The sequence below is a fragment of the Amphiprion ocellaris genome, chromosome 1, assembly GCF_022539595.1.
Source record: "Amphiprion ocellaris isolate individual 3 ecotype Okinawa chromosome 1, ASM2253959v1, whole genome shotgun sequence".
Taxonomy (NCBI): Eukaryota; Metazoa; Chordata; class Actinopteri; family Pomacentridae; genus Amphiprion; species Amphiprion ocellaris.
Window position 1 is genome coordinate 534,782 of NC_072766.1, and position 19,785 is coordinate 554,566.

General features: G+C 42.3%; 2 protein-coding genes across 4 annotated transcripts in view; one reads left to right on the forward strand and one right to left on the reverse strand.

Annotated features, from left to right (window-relative positions):
• LOC111568352 (A disintegrin and metalloproteinase with thrombospondin motifs 7) overlaps positions 1–9,237 on the reverse strand; it is a 168,430-nt gene extending 159,193 nt beyond the window's left edge. Inside the window, exons 1-2 of one of the 3 annotated variants that reach the window (XM_055011116.1) lie at positions 8,810–9,237; positions 2,273–2,637 (exon numbers count right to left, since the gene is read on the reverse strand). In XM_055011116.1, coding sequence (XP_054867091.1) covers positions 2,273–2,637; positions 8,810–8,918 — 474 coding nt within the window. In that variant the 5' untranslated portion in view covers positions 8,919–9,237. The remainder of the gene's footprint in view (positions 1–2,272; positions 2,638–8,809) is intronic. The other 2 variants (XM_055011119.1, XM_055011120.1) reach the window with 2 other exon arrangements.
• Positions 9,238–10,474: 1,237 nt separating this feature from the next.
• On the forward strand, positions 10,475–12,228 carry rxfp3.3a2 (relaxin family peptide receptor 3.3a2). The gene has a single exon (XM_023274301.3). It carries the CDS (start codon positions 10,687–10,689, stop codon positions 11,830–11,832), a length of 1,146 nt encoding a protein of 381 aa, XP_023130069.1. The 5' UTR covers positions 10,475–10,686; the 3' UTR covers positions 11,833–12,228.
• The last annotated feature ends 7,557 nt before the right edge of the window (positions 12,229–19,785 follow it).

Sequence of the window (19,785 nt, forward strand, 5' to 3'; positions counted from 1 at the left end):
AGATGTGGAAAATGTTTTAGTGAAATCTGATAACTATAGAGTGCTACAAGATGCATTGTGGGTAATGTAGGTGCCTGGGTGGAGGAGGGTAAAAAAAAATTAATAAATACATTAAAATCAAAAAGGCATCTCCAGTTCTGCTGGAACAATTTTACGCCTGTTTTTTTTTTTAATGTCAGACAATGTTAAAGGTATCGAGCCACAACACTGACGATAGAGTTTGGCTTTAAAAAATAAAATCTGGTATTGAAAAAAAAAAAAACCTGAACTGAAAAAGGAACCATAGAAATAGAAATATTTGTAATTAAACAAGTTGTTTTTAAGTCACTAAAAAGTTTCACTCAAAAATAAAAGGCAGATTTTTTAAAAAATGTATTTTGACTTTTTTCATTCAATTTTTTCATGTCTGTGTTTTTGAAGTGAATATTGTTTTTACACTCAGTTTCCACAGTTTTAGTTTAAACTTTGTGTTCTAGTTGTGGTTTGGAAGGAAAGTGTTTGAGATGAGGAGCAAAGAGCGTCTGATTTACAGAGAATCTGCATCTGACTGATTAAATCAGGAGTCAGTCATTCTAGTCCAAAACTGTTTTTGCCAAACCCACCAGAAAGAATGCAACCACCTGATGTCAGCTTTTCTTTAAAGCCTATCTAAATGGAAATCAGTGGGAAAAGCCTACAGATCATCTTCAGCACAGCATTAAACTGCTTCTATCTTGTCCCATGAAACAAGCACTTTCCTTTAATCAGAAAAACAATCAAAATAAGAAAAAATGATAGAGCAGGTTGGAATATTATGCATGAATCAAACATAGAGGCGTGTGCACAATGCTTCACTGCTTGTAAAACACTTAACACGTATTTTTAAGTCCTTTGTCTTGTGTGCATCAGACAGCAGGTCAGCTCCACAAAAAACACACAAAGTGGAGCACCACGTGCACAATATCATTTAATATAAATATGTTGGGTATGTAGGTAGTGTATGTCAATGTGTTCAAAAGCAGCATCTGAAGGTAAAAGTGAGAAAAATGTGCTTTCAGCAAATCGTCAGGCTGTTTCCATCCTCCATGGAGTTTAGAAAGCAGACGACTTCAGACCAGTGATGATCAAGTTTTAATGCTCTGGACCGATCAGATCATTAAATATTTAGGATCTGCCAATACTGAGTCTGAATCATTTTAACACAAACTTCAAGTACTTTGAAGTTATTCTAATCAATCCAGTGGATGTGCTGGACAGCTGGATCGCTCTGCAACCAATTCACAAACACTGCAGCTCCATAAAACATTAAAATCCTGGATTCTCATGCATGTCAGAACATGTTTTGTAGATCAGATGTTGTACCTGGTTGCACCACCAAGTGGAGCCACTGACTGTTTAACGCTGTAGTAGTCCGACTACAGGATGTAGGCGGAGGGTAGAAGCACGTCATTGGCTGATGATTTCAGTCGGTTTATTCTTATTGGCTCATCTATAAAATCCACTTCACTACAGGAAACAACAACAACCTTCTGTGCAGCAACCGGCCACACTGAAAATGTTGAGTTTAGCCGAGGATTTGGATCATGCAGGAAGGCAGTCCTGCCAGTTGTTTTCAGTGGATTAAACATTTTAATCACAGCACTTGTTACCCTGCATGTAAAAGTACCTCTAAAACCATTCCAGTCAAGACTATTCAGAGAGAACACCATCCTTTGCTCAGCTCAGTTGGTTCAGAGAGACTAACGTTGTAGGAGGCTTCCACCCAGGCTATGGGCAGGTCCATGCTGTAGAGCAGAGAGCATTGTGGGAGTTTGGCAGCAAAAGGCACCATGACAGAGACTTTGATGACGCATCTGGAACTGTTGCGTTATAAGTGATGAATCCCAATGCAACTCTGGCTCTCCCATTCTGTGTTATGGAGGATTGAAAGTAAAACTCTGGTTTAGAAAAGAGCAGATGTCGATAAGTGAGAAAATGATCCTGATGCCTGAACCTTTGATCAGAGAGCTCATTTCTTCATTTTATGTTCAGATTTTGAAACAACTCTGAGCCGTTTGTCTCCAGCGGCCCTCTATGCTGTAAATCTGCTCCTGTCTGCTCTCACATATAAACTGTGGCTGCAGAAAAGCTTCATCTTATGATCCTGATGGCTGACATCAGCTCTCAACATCTGCTTCAGATGTTTAGAAGGTGCTCCCCACTCAGGTCTGAATCCAACCCTCCACTGCAGCCCACGTCTAAGATTTGAATGTAACCTTTAAAATGACTTTAAACAGTTTGTTCATCCACTCACCAGTCCGTCACAGGCGCTTATAGCTGCACTTCCTTTAGAGGCGGCCTCGTCCCACACCTCTCCTAGGAAATGGCACCGGGAGGCTCCAGGAGGACGGATGTGGGCCCCGTCCAGGCCGCCGTACCTGGTCTCCGTCAGGAAGCCCGGGGCCAGCAGGTGTCTGTTCAGGGTCAGGTTAAAGTGCAGGACGTGGCCACCGTGCCAGAACTGGTAGAAAACCCGGTCCAGGTCCGCCGGTTCCTCGGCGTCCCGGCGCTGAAGACGGCGAGTGTGGTGAGACAGGAAGTTGGACAGGAAGTGACCTCTGGCATCCACTCTAGTGGGGAGAACCATTTCATACTGAGGCAGGTCCTGCAGAGATCCGTCTGGGAAGAGAGGATGGGGCAATAAATCATGGGAAAGAGGAGGCAATTAAAGAACTCAGCAGCTGTAAACAAAACAGAGGAAGTTTAAAGGAACCCATACAGCCATCAACGCATGTTTTCTGTCTGAACACAGTGACTATCCATGCATGTAGCACGTCTTATCAGCTTCACACTGGATTCTCTGTTTAGTTTTTACTAAACAGCAGAAAGTCTGATGAAGTGAATATATTTTTTAATTTCCTCTGATTTGGACCAGCAGTCGGACAAGCAGCCCTCAGTTCGAAACGTACAGCTTCACTGAGGCCACCAACGGGACACGTTCAGTAGTAATTTAGCTTAAATTACTCAATAATCTGTCTGTTCAGTATAGTTTTTCAAAAAACCCACACAGAATGGAAAAATACTGTAATTTGAAAATCAAAAGGTGCCAAAGAACGAAGACATGAAACTGGAGGAAACCAGAAAATAAAATCTGTGTTTGACTGTGAAGTTCCATTAAAAGTGTTTCTGAGGAGTCACTCCTTTAGTCTCAGAGAGCCTCATGTCTTCATTTTATGTTCACATTTAGTAATATTTGTGCTTTGTCTCCAGCAGGTCCCCCATGGTGGAAATCTGCTCCTGTCGCTGCAGAAAAGCTTCATCTTCAGTCCTTCATCTCGTACTCAAACTGTTCTGTTCACTCACCAAACTTCAGCTCTCAGATTGCTGATATCGATCAATTAAACTGTCTGCTACCTGCAAGTTTATCTTCATTTTTTGCTTTTTCTTTTTTTCTGCTCAGATAAGTTAGTTTTGTCGTCCCCGTTTGCTATCACTGCATCTTCCTCTTCCATGTTACTGTGGTTTGATGCAGATCTCATGTTTTATGTTCAAACCTCGTCCACGCTTTGCAGGTTTCTGTCTTTATTTGGAGCGAGCTCCACCACATCTTCATGCAACTTCACAGGGCAAATATCTAAAATAAAATCACTTATTCCCACAGAACATCATCTAAATGTGTAACAGCTGGATTGTTCCTAATGCACTTTGAACACATCTTCATGTATGGTTGAAAACAAATAGAGATATAGAGTCACCTTCCTGTTTTATACACTCAGACTCCCAGTAAAAATTCTGCTCTCACACTCAAATCTGTGTGAAACCAAAGTCACCAAACAGTAAAACACCAGCTATGATGCACAGCAATGAAACTGTTGCTACATCCTGCAAATTTCTCCGTTTATTTGGAACCATTTCCACCACATGCATGAAAACACACATGTATGATACAACACTACAGAGCAAATATCTAGAAAAAAATCACTTACTATGCAGAAAATATCACCTTAATGTGCAACAGTTGGATTGTTCCTGATGCATTTTGAACACATCTTCATGTACGACTGAAAACTAAACACATGGAGTCACTTTAAGTTACTCAGACTTCACTCACTAAAGGTTCTGCTCTCAGACTCAGATCTTTGTGAAACCAGTCTGTGAAAAGTCCTCCACCAACAGAAGTCCAGCTACGTTCTGACCAGTAAAACTGTCGCTGCTTCTTTTTCTTCTTCTTTTATCTGGAACCGTCTCCACCTCCTGCATGAAAACATTCCTGCATCATACGACACATTAATCTACAGAACATCACCTTAATGTGCAACAGTTGGATTATTCCTGATGCATTTTCATCTCACCTTAATGCAGTGATTCTCAATTTTTTTCTGTCGGGCCCCCCTTCAGAGGACAAAAAACTTTCGTGCCCCCCCAATAACTTTGTGCGTATATATATATATATATATATATATATATATATATATATATATATATATATATATATATATATACATATACATATATATATATATATATATATATATATATATATATATATATATATATATATATATATATAAAACTGTGAAAACATGAATATGCAGGGCTGTGTTATTTTATCTGATTCCATTTTGTTGTTTTTCACAGTAAAGATCAGGGGTGTCAAACTCTTTTTAGTTCAGGGCCACATTCAGCCCAATCTGATCTCCAGTGGGCCCCACCAGTAAAATCACAGCATAATAACCTATAAATAACCACAACTCCAACTTTTCCCCTTTGTTTTAGTTCAAAAAAAGTACATTCTGAAAATGTTCACATTTAATGAAGTATCTTTTTACAAAATATTATGAATCTGAAATTTCTTAAGGAAAACAAGTTCAGTTTCAACAGTAGCCTATTATGCCTTAGTTCATCATTTACACATGCATTGTAACTGCCAGGTAACAGTTTGTCTACAAAAACACAAAACATTCAGTCACAGCTATCTGGAACTGAACAATCTAGTATTTTACTTCATGATCAGAAGAACTTGTCAAGTTCTAGAAATTATTTTAAATTTACAGTTTTACAAATTTACTATTTACAGTTAATGTTGTTGTGATTTTTATCATTTGTAAAGTCGTCCCCGCGGGCCGAAATGGACCGTCTGGTGGGCCGGTTTTGGCCCACAGGCCGTATGTTTGACATTGCTGGTAAAAATAATCGGAGGAGATGAGCCGAGTACGTGACGTGATCGAGTACGCTGGTGTTCCGACTGCACATTAACGATGCGTTCTCCCGTTCTCTGGAGTCTGAACGGCCAGTGCATATACCATAGATATATATAGAAGATCATTATTATTAATATTTTTTATATCTATGGCATATACAGTCTATGGGCCAGCACAATTTCAGTATTGTTGTACGCCGCGAAAAACAGGCCGACGTTAAAACAATAGTTCAGCTAATTAGTTCCGTGTTGAAGGACCTTTTCCTCCCAGTCGCCCGCGCCCCCCTGACATGCCTCTGATCCCCCCAGGGGGGCGCGCCCCCCTATTTGAGAAACACTGCCTTAATGCAAGTTAAAAACAAAACGTTTCTTTTCCATATTTCTGCACTCAGACTGCTCCTGTTCTCACAAAAACTTCTGCTCTCAGGTTTGTGTTCTCACATTCAATCAGTTTTTAACTGATTTGGGGTCTGTATTTTTTACATTAGCAACATGTAAAAGCAGATTGATTACACAACGGCTTACGGTCGTGCCACTTGTGGAAAATATGAGGTTATTTAGGTTTTTGACAGTGTCATTTGTGGGCATTTACCGTTTAGGTTTGTTCAGCAGATCTCTGCTAGCATGATTCACTCAAATCAAGTGAGATTTTTATTTGAATAGTGACATAACTTTCTTCAGTTTTAATTACCCATTTTAATACACCCATGATAATATCCTTGACTTTAAAGATCTAATTAGGCTTAATAATCTGAACCCCAACTGTTACAACATGGACAGGATCTCCTATTGGCCGTCATGGTGTGTCCACTTTAAGGGACACTGCAGAGTAAAGCAAGGATTTGACTGAGTAACTGTTGAGAGGGCTGTTTTACAAAGATGTGAGAACACAAACATCAGAGCAGAAGTCTGGAGAGTCCAAAGAAGCAGCTGGAGGAGAAACACTTGAACTAAAGCACAGGACGTTGGAGCAGCAGATCTGTACCAAAGCAGAGAATATTAGAGAGAAAAGGAAGAGTGCAGAGGGAAAGCAGCACCAAATTTGACTGTGAAGTGCAGAAATGATGCTTTCAAACAGAGACAGTGGAGGGACAGATGTGTTCCGAAAGCATCAGGAATAATCCAACCACTGCACATTCAGGTGATGTTTTGTGGATAAAAAGTGATTCTTTTTAGACATTTGCACTATGAGGTTATGTCATGCGGTAATGTTTTCTTGAACGTGGTGTAGCTCATTCCAAATAAAGTCAGACACCTGTGAAGGTTGAAGGAGGACTGAACATAAATCATGAGATCTGCATCAGACCACAGTAACATGTAGACTCTGGAAGAGGAAGATTAACGATAGCAAACGGGATGACAAAACAAACTTCTCTGGGCAGATTTTCCCAAGCTGAATGCAAGGAGAGCTGGAAATAGTAATGAGAAGAGACAATCTAAAGGAAACAGACACACTTTGTCTACTGCTGCAGCTAATAACAGTAATTTTCTGTGTTTTATTCTATCATATAATACATAATGGCGTTTTTGAGTAGCTTCGAGGTAAGAGCAGGTACAGTATGAACAAATGTGACTAATCTTGAGTAAGAAAAGATCATGGTAATTATTGTTGTCACAGCAACACCGTCTGCTCCACCGGGTTATTCAGTGCAGCTCGTCGTACAAATAAGACCCTGGAGGCTTCGTCCTTCTAGTACACACTGCTGCTGATGAATGGAGATCATCTGTTAGGGACAAAGGCCTGCTACTGAACCTTCAAAACACCACGATTAGCTTCGTCTCCTTCAGGAGAAACCAGCAGAATGCAAACAATGATCTCAAGCAGCCTTGAGATAAGTTCTCAGCGTCGCTTTGGATCACCAGCACAAATATTCATAAGGATACATCATCAGACGGATCCAAGCTACAAGATTTTTTGGCAACTAGCTGTTTGGAACATCTCACTAAATAAGGAGGTTTTACTTTTCTTGATGCTACTTGCAGTATTTACAGTGTTGTCTCCACTGGATGTGTTCTGTCTGTCAGCTACACTCCTTTAAATCACACTTTGCTCTAATTTATGCACCATTCAACCTCCTACAAATATTCCTGCAAAGGTTTTATCGCTGTCGCCTTGAGCGATCAGCACGGTGTCTTTCATTAAATGTCTTACTCATGAAAATCTGCACCAGATTCTACACATTTGCTCAAAACATATCTCAGCCTCTGTGGTCTGTGAAGGTAGGCAGCTCCCTGCATGACCTTATGTGAAAGCTCTTTTTTTTTTAAATGGAATGGAGCACATGAGGGATTTTCTCCATTTTATGCAGCATCTTAATTAAGAAAATATACCCAAGACAATTTGCAATTTTAAATTGCAGCTTTTCATCAAACAGCTGTGGCCTCTGGACTGGATCAACAAGCAATTATTCACCATGAAAATAAGGAAAGTGTCAATCAATTAGAAACTGTTTTTTTAGTTATCTGTGGTGATCAGAAACAGACACATTGAAATGAGGACACTGACTGTGGAAGTGGTTCTGCTAAAGGAGAAGGGAACAGTTGCTGATTTAACCACAAAAACTGTTTTTAAGTTAAATATTTAGAAGTTTTATGCATGAAAATGAATCCTTCCAGACTAAAAAACAACTCCTGCTGCAGCTCGAGCACACCAGCTCCCTTAAAATCAACTCAAACACTGAAACTGCTCCAAACTACACAACAGCAACTGGTCAGACTGGAGAAATTCAAGTTTCAATGTTGGAATAAAAACTAATTCTAAAGAAGACTAATGATGCAGAAATTTCCACACTGCAAGTTTGGTTTCTTAGGGTTGTTAAAAATGAAATAAATCTGTGTTTTGGGATTTCCATCACTGTGCTGCAGTTTCAAGGTAGAAATGTTCCCTTGGCAGCTTATTTTGTCATAATTTGTCATCTAGAATTAAAAAAAACACCATGTAGACAGAGGTCCTGTCATGTTTCTTTGAATTCACTCTAAATGAATCTATTATCAGAATGACACTTCCCTTCTACTCCTGCACCTTCTGCAGCTATAATAACAACCATCATGTATTCATGTTCAGACAGAATAAAACCGTCTGTGTCCCAGTGCTCCACTTTCAGGTTTTGTTAGACTTTAAAACTATACTTTCTTCCCCCCGGTGCCAACAGTTAACACCTGAAATCATTGCTGTTTGAGAGTTTCTTCCCCTCATCGCCGTCTAGACTCCTGATGGGCTTCTTCAGCCTGTTTGGACAGGATGAGGCCGACTTCTGGTGGCTTTAATCTCAGGAGAGTCTTGACTTTTAGCATCCAAACCACAAACTGGAGGAGGGGAAGACTAAGGGGGATGAAAGTGCCGGGAGAAGAGGGGGAGGATTAATTCTCTGATGTGATGATATCCACTGGGTTTCCTGTGTTTTAGTGGAGAGGTCAGGGCTGCACTGGGCTTCTGGTTGTTACAGCTGGAGTGTAAAGCCTCCTATTATTCAAACCCTGAGCTTCACTGTCAATGCTCAGCTCCAAACACTGGAAAACCCAGTCCCAGCTGCTGGCCTCCTCCTGCCCTCAAACAGACCCACTCGTGGAACAAATGCGCACAAAAGCACCAGAGAACGCAGCGGAATCAGAAGTCACTGCGTGTTTCTTACGGTTTACGGGCTCACTAACCTGGTTCATGGGACAATCCCAGCGTTGTGCAGCTTTCCAGGACCATCATCAGCATGAAGCAGTGAATGGGAGAAGCTCTTTGTCCAGAAGCGTGAAGCCCGCAGTGCATGTTGTCAGGACGATGGTAGAAAGTTCTTCACAAACATTTACTGCTTTCCTCACGGCGCGGTCGACTGTCAGTTCAAATGATTTCCATCTGGAGCTGCACTTTTCCGCTTTTGCTGCGACCCTGCTTTAATCTGAGACAGTCCCAGAGAAGTCCTCCAGCTCAGGCCTGGACATCGTCTGTCTCCACGGGCCGGTTTTGTTGCATTCTCTCCCTGTTTTATTGTGTTTTCTACGTGTTTGTGTGTCGCTCCCCGCTCCTTCCGTCCTCCATCAGTCTCCTCCCGACAGCCAGTGACAGCTTGAAACTTTTCCTCTGCTAACTTTCCAGAGCCACCCCCACAGATGGGAGGACTTAAGACAATGGGCTATCTTTCAGGAGGGCTTAAAGGGGAATGCTACTCCCAGAAATCGGATACAGTCAAACAAGTCCAATTGGCAGTTAGTCCACACAAAAAACTCCGGTCCTTCGGGTTCTCAGTGGGTCAGATGAGGTTTCCAGACTGTTGAATTCACTTGGAATCAGACAAACAATCACAGATCAGGAGCTTCACTTTGTGATTTAAGAATAAACATTTTCCAGTGGGAACTCTTTCCCAAAACATCTATAAAATTATGAAGGGAAGCTGAGCTTGAAAGCATAAAGTTCAGGGAGGATCCTGATCTGAAAAACCTGAACTGCACTCATGACTTAAACCGCGGATACATTAGAATTTATAGAAGAGACAAATTTCACAGAGGGATTTCCATGCTGTAGATCAAACTGACACACGTGGAATAGAGTTTATATTGAAACTTATCCATACGGCCTCTAAACTATTTATCATTTAGAGGAAGTATTCATGTCTCCAAGCTTAGTGCGCCCCCTACTGAAGGAATAGAGGCACTACGGACCGCTGGAACAGGGATGGTACTGCTGTTTATTCAGTATGTTGGAAATGGTGCACAGGACTTGTGATATGTTATTTAAAAACTTGAACATTTCTGATCGAAGTGAAAATACTTTAATGGCGCACTGGAGCAGATAGATAGATAGATAGATAGATAGATAGATAGATAGATAGATAGATAGATAGATAGATAGATAGATAGATAGATAGATTATAGATAGATAGATAGATAGATAGATAGATAGATAGATAGATAGATAGATAGATAGATAGATAGATAGATAGATAGATAGATAGATACTTTATTAATCCCGAGGGAAATTCAAGTGTTCAGCAGTTTACATACAACATCAAATAACAAAAAGTCAGATTAGTAACTTGTATTTACTCTGAAAGTCTTGCTGTACAACACTATAAAAACGATTCATAATTCAATAGTAGATGAAAATATACTTATTATTTCTCTATTTCGACATTGTGGTGTACACATTGCTAATACTGCTTAAACTATTGTCTTATATTTGACTGTTCTTTTCCCACGGTTCCACAGGTCGTGCGCATTTTACGCACAGGCGCGTTCCATCACAGGTCTAATGAGCTGACAGGAGTGGAAGTTAAATATAAATTCCAAACAATAAACACTCCCCCCTCGTTAGCTGCTGGATTCATGATGCTTTCTGCACATCGACGACCAGCTTCTCTCGCATCCCAGTCGACCAATCGTGTCTAAGCAGAGCAGCGAATACGTGTATAAAAGCAGCCAGCTGGCCGACTGTCAGTCAGAGGAGATGAAACTCACCGGATGGACAGAAGCAGGCAGGATTCCTTCCCATGGACTGTGCCATAAAATCTGGCTGTGAGTCCAAAGTCCTGGTCTAACACATGGATGAGATATTTAACCAGAGCGGAGCTCCGAACCGGAGTTTCTCTGGTGATGAGACGTTCGGCTTTGAGGATATCGATGTGAGCGCAGATGGGACTCCCATCCTGAGGATTCTCATCTCGGTGGTTTACTCTGTAGTTTGCGCGGTGGGTTTGGTGGGGAACCTGCTCGTGTTTTTCCTCATGAGGTTAAGACAAGGCAGAAAGAGGTCCACGATTAATGTCTTCATCATCAACTTGGCCGTGACGGACTTCCAGTTCGTCCTCACGCTGCCCTTCTGGGCCGTGGACACCGCGCTGGACTTCAGCTGGCCGTTTGGAGACGCCATGTGCAAAATCATCCTGTCGGTCACCGTCATGAACATGTACGCCAGCGTCTTCTTCCTCACCGCCATGAGCGTGACTCGCTACCTGGCCGTGGCCTCGGCCCTGAACAAGAAAGCTCACCGGAGCTCCCGGTGCGTGAAGTGGGTGTGCGCGGTGCTGTGGGTGGCGGCGACGGCGGCCACGGCTCCGACAGCCATCTTCTCCACCGTGACCGTGGTCGCCGGAGAGAAACTCTGCCTCCTGAGGTTTCCTGAAGGACACGACTGGCTCGCCCTGTACCACATCCAGAAGATCCTCATCGCCTTCATCATCCCGATGCTCGTCGTGTCCGTCAACTACCTGATGCTGCTGCGCTTCGTGAGGCGGAGGAGCATGGACGGCAGCAACCCCAGACGGAGGTCCAGAGTCACCAAATCAGTCGCTATCGTGGTTCTGTCTTTCTTCTTCTGCTGGATGCCAAACCACGCCATCACCTTCTGGGGCGTCTTGGTGAAATTTAACGCGGTCAATTGGGACACTTCCTACTACATGGTGCACACCTACGTGTTTCCGGTCACCGTGTGTTTGGCGCACGCCAACAGCTGCTTGAACCCGGTGCTTTACTGCCTGATGAGGCCGGAGATCAGGAAGATGCTCAGCGGGTTGTTCTGGAAAGTCTCCAGTCCGTCCGCCAGCAAAGTCTGCGCCACGCGCTCCGTTACGCACGGAGAGCTCCAGGGAGTCGTTCCTCTCCAGATCCTGGACAACGCGGAGTATTCGCTGCCCATCATAGACCGGAAAGGTTTATCCAGATCTAAAATCATCCCATACAGCCGCTAGTCTTCTTCTTTTGCTCTCCTGCAGCCTCTGTACCAGTTTGAACATTTTACTGAGCAGGTTCACATCATATCAGCGTTTTTCTCCAGACTGAGAGGCAGGTGACTCATTCTGCAAAGCGCTCTGATTCCATTCATGGAATAAACCGAGGAGCCCTGAATTTGTGTTTCTTTGCTCTCCATTAACATGCAGCTTTTCTTATAGTGAGAAGGAAGATGAGAAAAGAAAGAATCTGGGACAAACGTCCTCGACTGGAATCAGATGTTGGACACTGAGGGACACCAGAATCTCAGCTCCATGTGGGATCTAATTAAATAATCTATGATGACCATAGGAAGGTTGCCGTGTTTCATTCATGTTGTAAAACCTGTCTGTAAATAAAATGCTTTTTCCATCTGAGTTCGTTGATTCTTGTGTTTTTCTCATTAAGTCCATTTGTTTCTGACTCTCTGCTGTCATTTGGAAAACCATGCAGTGATCGAGGCTGTTCCATCCATCCTCCAGCCTCTATTCTGGACTGAGAACATAAATAAAATGTTGTGTTTTACCACAACAGAACAGAACATATAGTGTATTTTCTCCGATCATTTGTCCTGTAAATCAGAGCAGGTGCATTTCTACCGGCTGATCCTCTCTTTTAGCTTTCATTAGTAAATAAATCAGATGTTTTTTCTCTGAGAAGAACTCATACATGTTAGATTTAGGAACAATAAGGAAACCACTGTGCAAAGAAACGTGATTAACACATGAACCAGGCTGGTCAAATAAGGTTCAAAAATTGCTTGTATTTACATTTAAAAAAAAAACGTGCTATTAAGTGTCAAATTTGCACTCAATCTCCTTGAATGAACATAAAAATGAAAAGTATTTCTGCACATTTAAATGGCTTTTATCAACACTAAGCATCTTTGTTGAACCCACCTGATGTACTTTGATGAATCAGCTCCATATTTTAGAGTAAATGTTAATATTCTAAGATGAGTTGGCTTTATCTGATTTAAATAAGTCGACCAAATCCTTGAAAATAAGTTGAATTAACCTAAAAACATATGTTGACTCAGCACAAGTATGTGATGCCTGAAAACAACACAAGTTCCATAAACAGACACTGATGCACACAAACAGCCCTGATGATATTTTAAAATGCAGCATCATGGGAATAAATAAATACAGTAAGTTGGATCATCAAGATTTGTTGATGCGGTCAGAAAATTATTTTATTATGTGGATATACTTTAAATTCATGTTCATTCCAAGAGTTACTTTTTGATTTTGGCATGAATGATTCTAGTAAATGTTTTGGGATTTTGTGCAAAAATAAGCTGAGAAACATGAAGCTGTGCTGTCGAACGAAACACTTCAGGAAATGGAACATGCAGCAGCTTTCCTTTCCTTGATTGCTGGAAACGACCACATAATGTTCAGAGAAGACGCTTCATGCATAATTCATTTGGACAAACTCCTTCTCATCATATGCAGCTGGAGGCTGATTCTGGAGGATTCTCCATCCAGCATGGTGGAGATGTTAGCAGCTCCAGAGGTTCCAGCAGACGCTCAGCATTCGACAGCAGCACGGATCCTCCTCAGATCATCGATCAGATGAAGGACAGCTCCAGGCGGAGGGAGTCTCCTGGCTGCTGCCGGGTTTCAGACCTTCCTCCATCCTCCTGCTCTGCTTTCTTCTCCGTCCATGATGCTGCAGGCAGCTGAATGATCACAAAGTGTCCAGATTTTCTCCTGAAGCAACAAGTGGATCATCAGGCCTCTGGTTCTTCCAGTAGAAATAAAATGACTTTAGCCCGAAGCACAAACGGCTCCTCAAAGGGTTTCACAACCTGCAGTCTGTGAGCTTCAGCCCCAATTAAAGAAACACCACCTTTAATAGCAAAGAAAGACAAAGAAACCCCACGAAAATGACAAAAATAAGACAAACAAGTGAGACAAAAAAGAAACACAAAATAACAAAAACATGAGACAAATGGCAAAAATCAGACAAAAAAACAACAAAAAGACAAAATATTACAAAAATGAGACAAAATGACAAAAACATGAGACAAACGGCAAAAGTCAGACAAAAACAACAAAAACATAACAAAATATTACAAAAAGGAGACACAAAATGACAGAAGAACAATGAACAATCTAGTATTTTACTTTATGATCAAAACAACTTGTCATGGTCTAGAAATTATTTTACATTTATAGTTTTACTAATTTACAATCTGCAGTTAATGTCTTCTATGGAATTTTTACACTTTGAGGGCCGGATTGGACCCTCTGGAGGACTGCTTTTGGCCCACGGGCCTCATGTTGGACACCTCTGGATTAATTAAACTTGTACATTTCAGGAGGATCACTGTGAGTTTACTACCATTAAAAGACACACAAACACACACACAGTACATTTACTGCATGATATCTATAATTTACACGCTGCAGAACCGTCCACAGACAGAAATCCTGTTCATTCAGTGATAACTGGACTTATTTACTTACTAACTTGTTTACTTACTAAATCTTTTACACTGATTCTGAGTAATCCTGCTTACAGTCCATATAAATCAATACACAGCAGCTTTACATCCTCAGTTTAAGTGTTTTATTTTCACTTTGGTCCTTGAGACGGTGAATTGGAAAAATAACCCTCAGTTTTACTTCAAAGTCCATTTTATGTTTGATTCTGATTCTATAATCTGCATGTATCTTGATTTTCACATCTTCCATGTGGACCACTCCACGTTTCCATACTTACAGCCTCTCAATGGGAATGTAATCTACAGCGTTCTCACATACTCCTGGATTTACTGCTTATCTTTAATGCTCTCTGAATGGCAGCTTCCATCCGTCTTCTGCTGGATCTTATTATATTATAGATTTATTATATATAATATAGAGCATAAGATAAGATAAGATAAGATAAAGTTCTTTATTTCTCCCCACTCCAGGGGAAATTTACATTGTTACAGCAGCTTTATTTACAATATATACAAGGGTGAAAAAAATTTTTAACAGAAAAAAATAAAAATAAAGTTTAAAAGTGCAGAGATGTGCAGTGCAAGAATGTCAGTGCAAATTTTATGGTTTGGGGTGGTAATGATATAGTCCAGTTTATGTTAACATCAGCCAGTGATGCTGATGTTGTAAAGTCTTATAGCAGATGGGATGAAGGACCTGCGATAGCGCTCTTTCTTGCAGGGTGGATGTCTCAGTCTGCTGCTGAAGGAGCTGCTTAAAGACCCCACAGTGTCATGCAGTGGGTGAGAGGGATTGTCCATGATGGATGTGAGCTTTGACAACATCCTCCTCTCACCCACCTCCTCTATGGAGTCCAGGGAACAGTCCAGGACAGAACCTCCTCCTGACCTTCTGTTTAGTCTCTTTCTGTCCCTTTCAGTGCTCCCTGCTCCCCAGCAGACCACTGCATAGAAAATAGCAGACGCTACCACAGAGTCGTAAAATGTCCTGAGCAGAGTCCTGCACACTCCAAAGGACCTCAGTCTCCTCAGCAGGTGGAGACGACTTTGGCCCTTCTTGTACAGGACCTCTGTATTGTGTGTCCAGTCCAGTTTGTTGTTGAGGTGAACACCCAGGTATTTGTATGTGTCCACCATGTCAATGTCCAAACCCTGGATGTTCACCGGTGCAGTCCGGGGTGTCCTCCTCCTGCGGAAGTCCACGATCATCTCCTTCGTCTTACTGGCGTTGAGCTGCAGATGGTTTCGCTCACACCAGTCCACAAAGTCAGAGATGACCATCCTGTACTCCCGCTCGTCCCCTTCAGATACGCACCCAACAATGGCTGTATCATCGGAGAACTTCTGGAGGTGACAGCTCCCAGAGTTGTAGTGGAAGTCCGATGTGTACAGGGTGAAGAGAAAGGGGGAGAGCACTGTCCCCTGTGGGGCCCCCATGCTGCTGACTACCACATCAGACACACAGTCCTGAAGCCTCACGTACTGTGGTCTGTTGGTGAGGTAGTCGATGGTCCAAGCAGCCAGGTGACAGTCTACTCCCGCTCCTTCAAGCTTCACCCTAAGCAGAGAAGGCTGGATGGTGTTGAAAGCACTGGAGAAGTCAAAGAACATGACCCTCACAGTGCTGCTGGGTTTCTCCAGGTGAGTCAGTGATCTGTGCAGCAGGTAGACGACTGCATCATCCACTCCAATGTTCGGTTGGTAGGCGAACTGCAGTGGATCCAGATACTGGCTCACCTGGGGACGGAGGTTCTTGAGGACGATCCTCTCCATGGTCTTCATCAGGTGAGAAGTGAGGGCCACAGGTCTGAAGTGGTTAGGCTCCCTGGGGTTCCTGGTCTTAGAGACAGGAACCAGGCAGGAAGTCTTCCATAACAGAGGAACCCTCTCCAGACTCAGGCTCAGGTTAAAGATGTGCAGCAGCACCTGACAGAGCTGGTCTGCACAGTCTCTAAGGAGTCTGGAGCTGATTCCATCAGGACCTGCAGCTTTCCTGGTCTTGATCTTTTTAAGTTCACTTCTCACCTGATCAGCTGTTATGGAGAGGCAGGGGGTGGTGGAGGAGGGTGGCAGGAGGAGGGGTGATGGTGGTGGTGGGGGGTGAGACGAGGAGGGGTGATGGGGCTGTATGTGGAGTCCGGAGGTGGTAGAAGACGGGGATGGGAGGAGGGGTGCTGTTGGTGGTGTTGGTGGTAGAGAGCTGAGGTGTGAAGAAGGAGCTGGCTGGTCGGTGCTTTGATGAGAGGGGGGAGGAGTGGGAGCAGAGTCGAATCTGTTAAAGAACAGATTCATCTCATTGGCCCACTCCTGGTCTCCTGCTGCAGCTCCCCTCTCATGGCCTCTGCTGTAACCAGAGATGGATCTCAGGTCTCTCCAGACCTCCCTTGTGTTATTGTCCTGCAGGTGAGATTCCATCTTGGTCCTGTAGCTGGCCTTGTCCGCCTTGATCTTCTTCTTTATCTCCTTCTGCACCCTCCTCAGCTCCTCTTTGTCCCCAGATCCAAAGACCCTCCTCTTCTCCTTCAGCAGGGCCTTCAGTTCCAGGGACACCCAGGGTTTGCTGTTAGAGAAACACCGTACTTTCCTGGTCGGTACGATGTTCTCTGCACAGAAGTTGATATAGTCCGTAACAGTGTCTGTCAGTGCATCAATGTCCTCCCCGTGTGGACCACACAGCACATCCCAGTCTGTGGTCTCAAAGCATATATTACACTTTCAGCTGAAACAGTCTCTCCCCTCAGGGATCAATCTGTGTCCAGCTCGCTGTCGGAGGCAGGTGGTTTACATATCTCTGAATCAAACCTGCATCTGTCTATACACGACTTCAGAGGAAGACAAAACCTCACAGGAGCCCAAGTTCATTTCATTTTAGTTTTAACTGAGAAAAAGAACATTTACAGGGATCTTCATTTGCCAGGATTAGAGTTTCTGTAGATTTTGTAGCCTGAATAAAGAAATAGATTTAAATGTCTGTGATTAAAGATGGAAGAAATACTCAGTTTGTACCTCAGTAAAATACCACAGTACAGGAGTATCAGCATCAAAAGGGCTTAAAGTACCAAAAGTAAATGGACTTATTGTGTAAAATGGCAATAAATACAGCAGAATGATAATTTTTGCAATATTTATGTGTTCATCATATTAATGTTGGAGCTGCTGAAGGTGACTGAATTATTTCCTTTATTTTCTCTGCTTGTAAAATTCTCCTTGTGGATAAATTAAAATTTTATATAAAGCTGTAACATTACATCATAATTTAGCTTTTGACTGCATTTCGTATTATTAATCAAATATGCCAAGCAATTAGTAAATATCTGTACAGAAAACGTCCTCCTCAGTATTTAGAACATCAAATCTTTCTGCATTTCAGATCTTTTGTTTCTCTCCTCGCTGAGGTAAAACACAGCAATCCATCAGTGATGTCCTGGTTCGAGGTTTAAAGACAGATATATTTACCTACACAAATTTATGAGTCTTAGGCAGTAGGACAGGAATGATTTCATGCAGAGAAATGACACACCGACTCAAATCACTTTTTTTTTTTCTGAGATATCAATATTGTTATTTAATTATCTCCAAGACACATCCAAGAATTTTTTTTTTTTCAATGACAAATTATTTGGCCAAAGTTAACAAATTTTTTTGCTGCACTCTCTTTTACCCCCGTTGTGCACAACATTTGGTCATTCCCATGTCACCTGCAGAAGCTGTACTCCCTGTCACGACAAAAAGAATCCATTGATGTCGAAGGTCAGCGATCCAATTCCTTCACCAGAATGAAGGTCGGCGATCCAACTCCTGCACCACAAAGAAGGTCGGCGATCCAACTCCTGCACCAGAACAACGAACCCTCGACGACAGTCCGCGGCCACGTCACTCCCGGCGGCAGAATTCAGCGCTGAGCTGCAGACACAGCTTTCCCCTTCAAAGCCGATTCACCTCACACAGTCCGGTCCGCTATTACACAAAGTATACATTTCAGACAATACGCTGGAAAGTCCCCAGTTTGGATCCCGTTTTCCTTGCTTTACAGAGAGCTACCATTACGTCTACCTCCCTCTACAACCAGCATGGAAAAAAAAGAAAAACGTGTACAGCGCAGTCCTGCTGCCACCTTAACGCCACAGGCTAAGCTAAACATGCTACACATACACGTGTACACTAAGTTCCACCTACACGCAGCTAAATCATTAAAACCTTGGCCACATAACTTTAAAACTTCTAAACAAGTTATATATATAACAACAGTCCACGTACATTTTATGTATGAACACACGTCATCTGAAATCAACAGTGCGGCAACCTCTGAACATTCACTGTGACTAAACCGTAGCGTTTAGACCTTAAACAAATTATACAGGATAGAAAATTGATGTATATGAGCTTACCTATTACACAAAGTATACATTTCAGACAATACGCTGGAAAGGCCCCAGTTTGGATCCCGTTTTCCTTGCTTTACAGAGAGCTACCATTACGTCTACCTCCCTCTACAACCAGCATGGAAAAGAAAGAACGTGTACAGCGCAGTCCTGCTGCCACCTAGAGGAATTTACCACCAACCGTTTCATCACTGCTGCAAAACTGTCGAAAATAACAACAGCTCATCATGAAAAGAAATAAATGACTTTACCAGGAATTTTATGTCTGAAACAGTGCAATATGAAACTCATACCATCTGGATTATTCACTCAATATTATTCTATCCACATGGAATGTCCCACATATTTTATACTTAACAAAGCCATACTAATTTATTAAAACAAACTCTTAAACATGTGCAAAACATATGAACTATTTCTAAAAAAAATTTCAAGCTAGAAATTTCTAGGTGGGTTACAGGAACACGGATGCTTTGTACTGGAATTACGTGAAATGTAGTATCCAGGATTCCAACACCTGGATGGAGACGGGAAAACAAGAGATGCCGAAGTTAGCTTAATATTTGGGAAAAATCCAGAGAGCAATACAGCGAATTACCCTCTCTGTTCTTTCCAAATTTTAATAACGTAAAACTGTGTTAGAAACGTTCAGTAAACCTTTAGTGCTGTCTGAAACACACTTTTATATTTGCCAACACCTTCCTTCTACTCGAGAAACTCCAAAAAGGGGAGATTTCTGTCCTTTTCTCATGTATAGACCACATTAGATGAGGTCCAGAAATAAAACTACTTCATATCGGTGTAACACTCTGTCACTGGCTGCTTCAAATCCCTCGACTCTGCGTTGTGTGATGTTTAGTAAAGAAGTCGGAAGGTCGATAACGTCTTCTTTGTGCCGTTTAATGCTGGTGAAATAAAGAAACCTCTGGTCAGTGGTTCAGTCGTCTTGTGCACAGCACACTAAAGAAAGGAGCACGTTCATTAGGCTAATGCTAGCTACAGAGCTAGCCCACGGAGTGTCTCACACTCCCTAATTACATGTCTTCCAGTCTGGGTCTCTGTGTTCTAGGATTTAAGACAAATAAAACTGAGAGACATGC

Bases quoted from the DNA above. Each gene is read 5' to 3' on its own strand.
- rxfp3.3a2 (XM_023274301.3), top strand. From the start codon at position 10,687: ATGGATGAGATATTTAACCAGAGCGGAGCTCCGAACCGGAGTTTCTCT.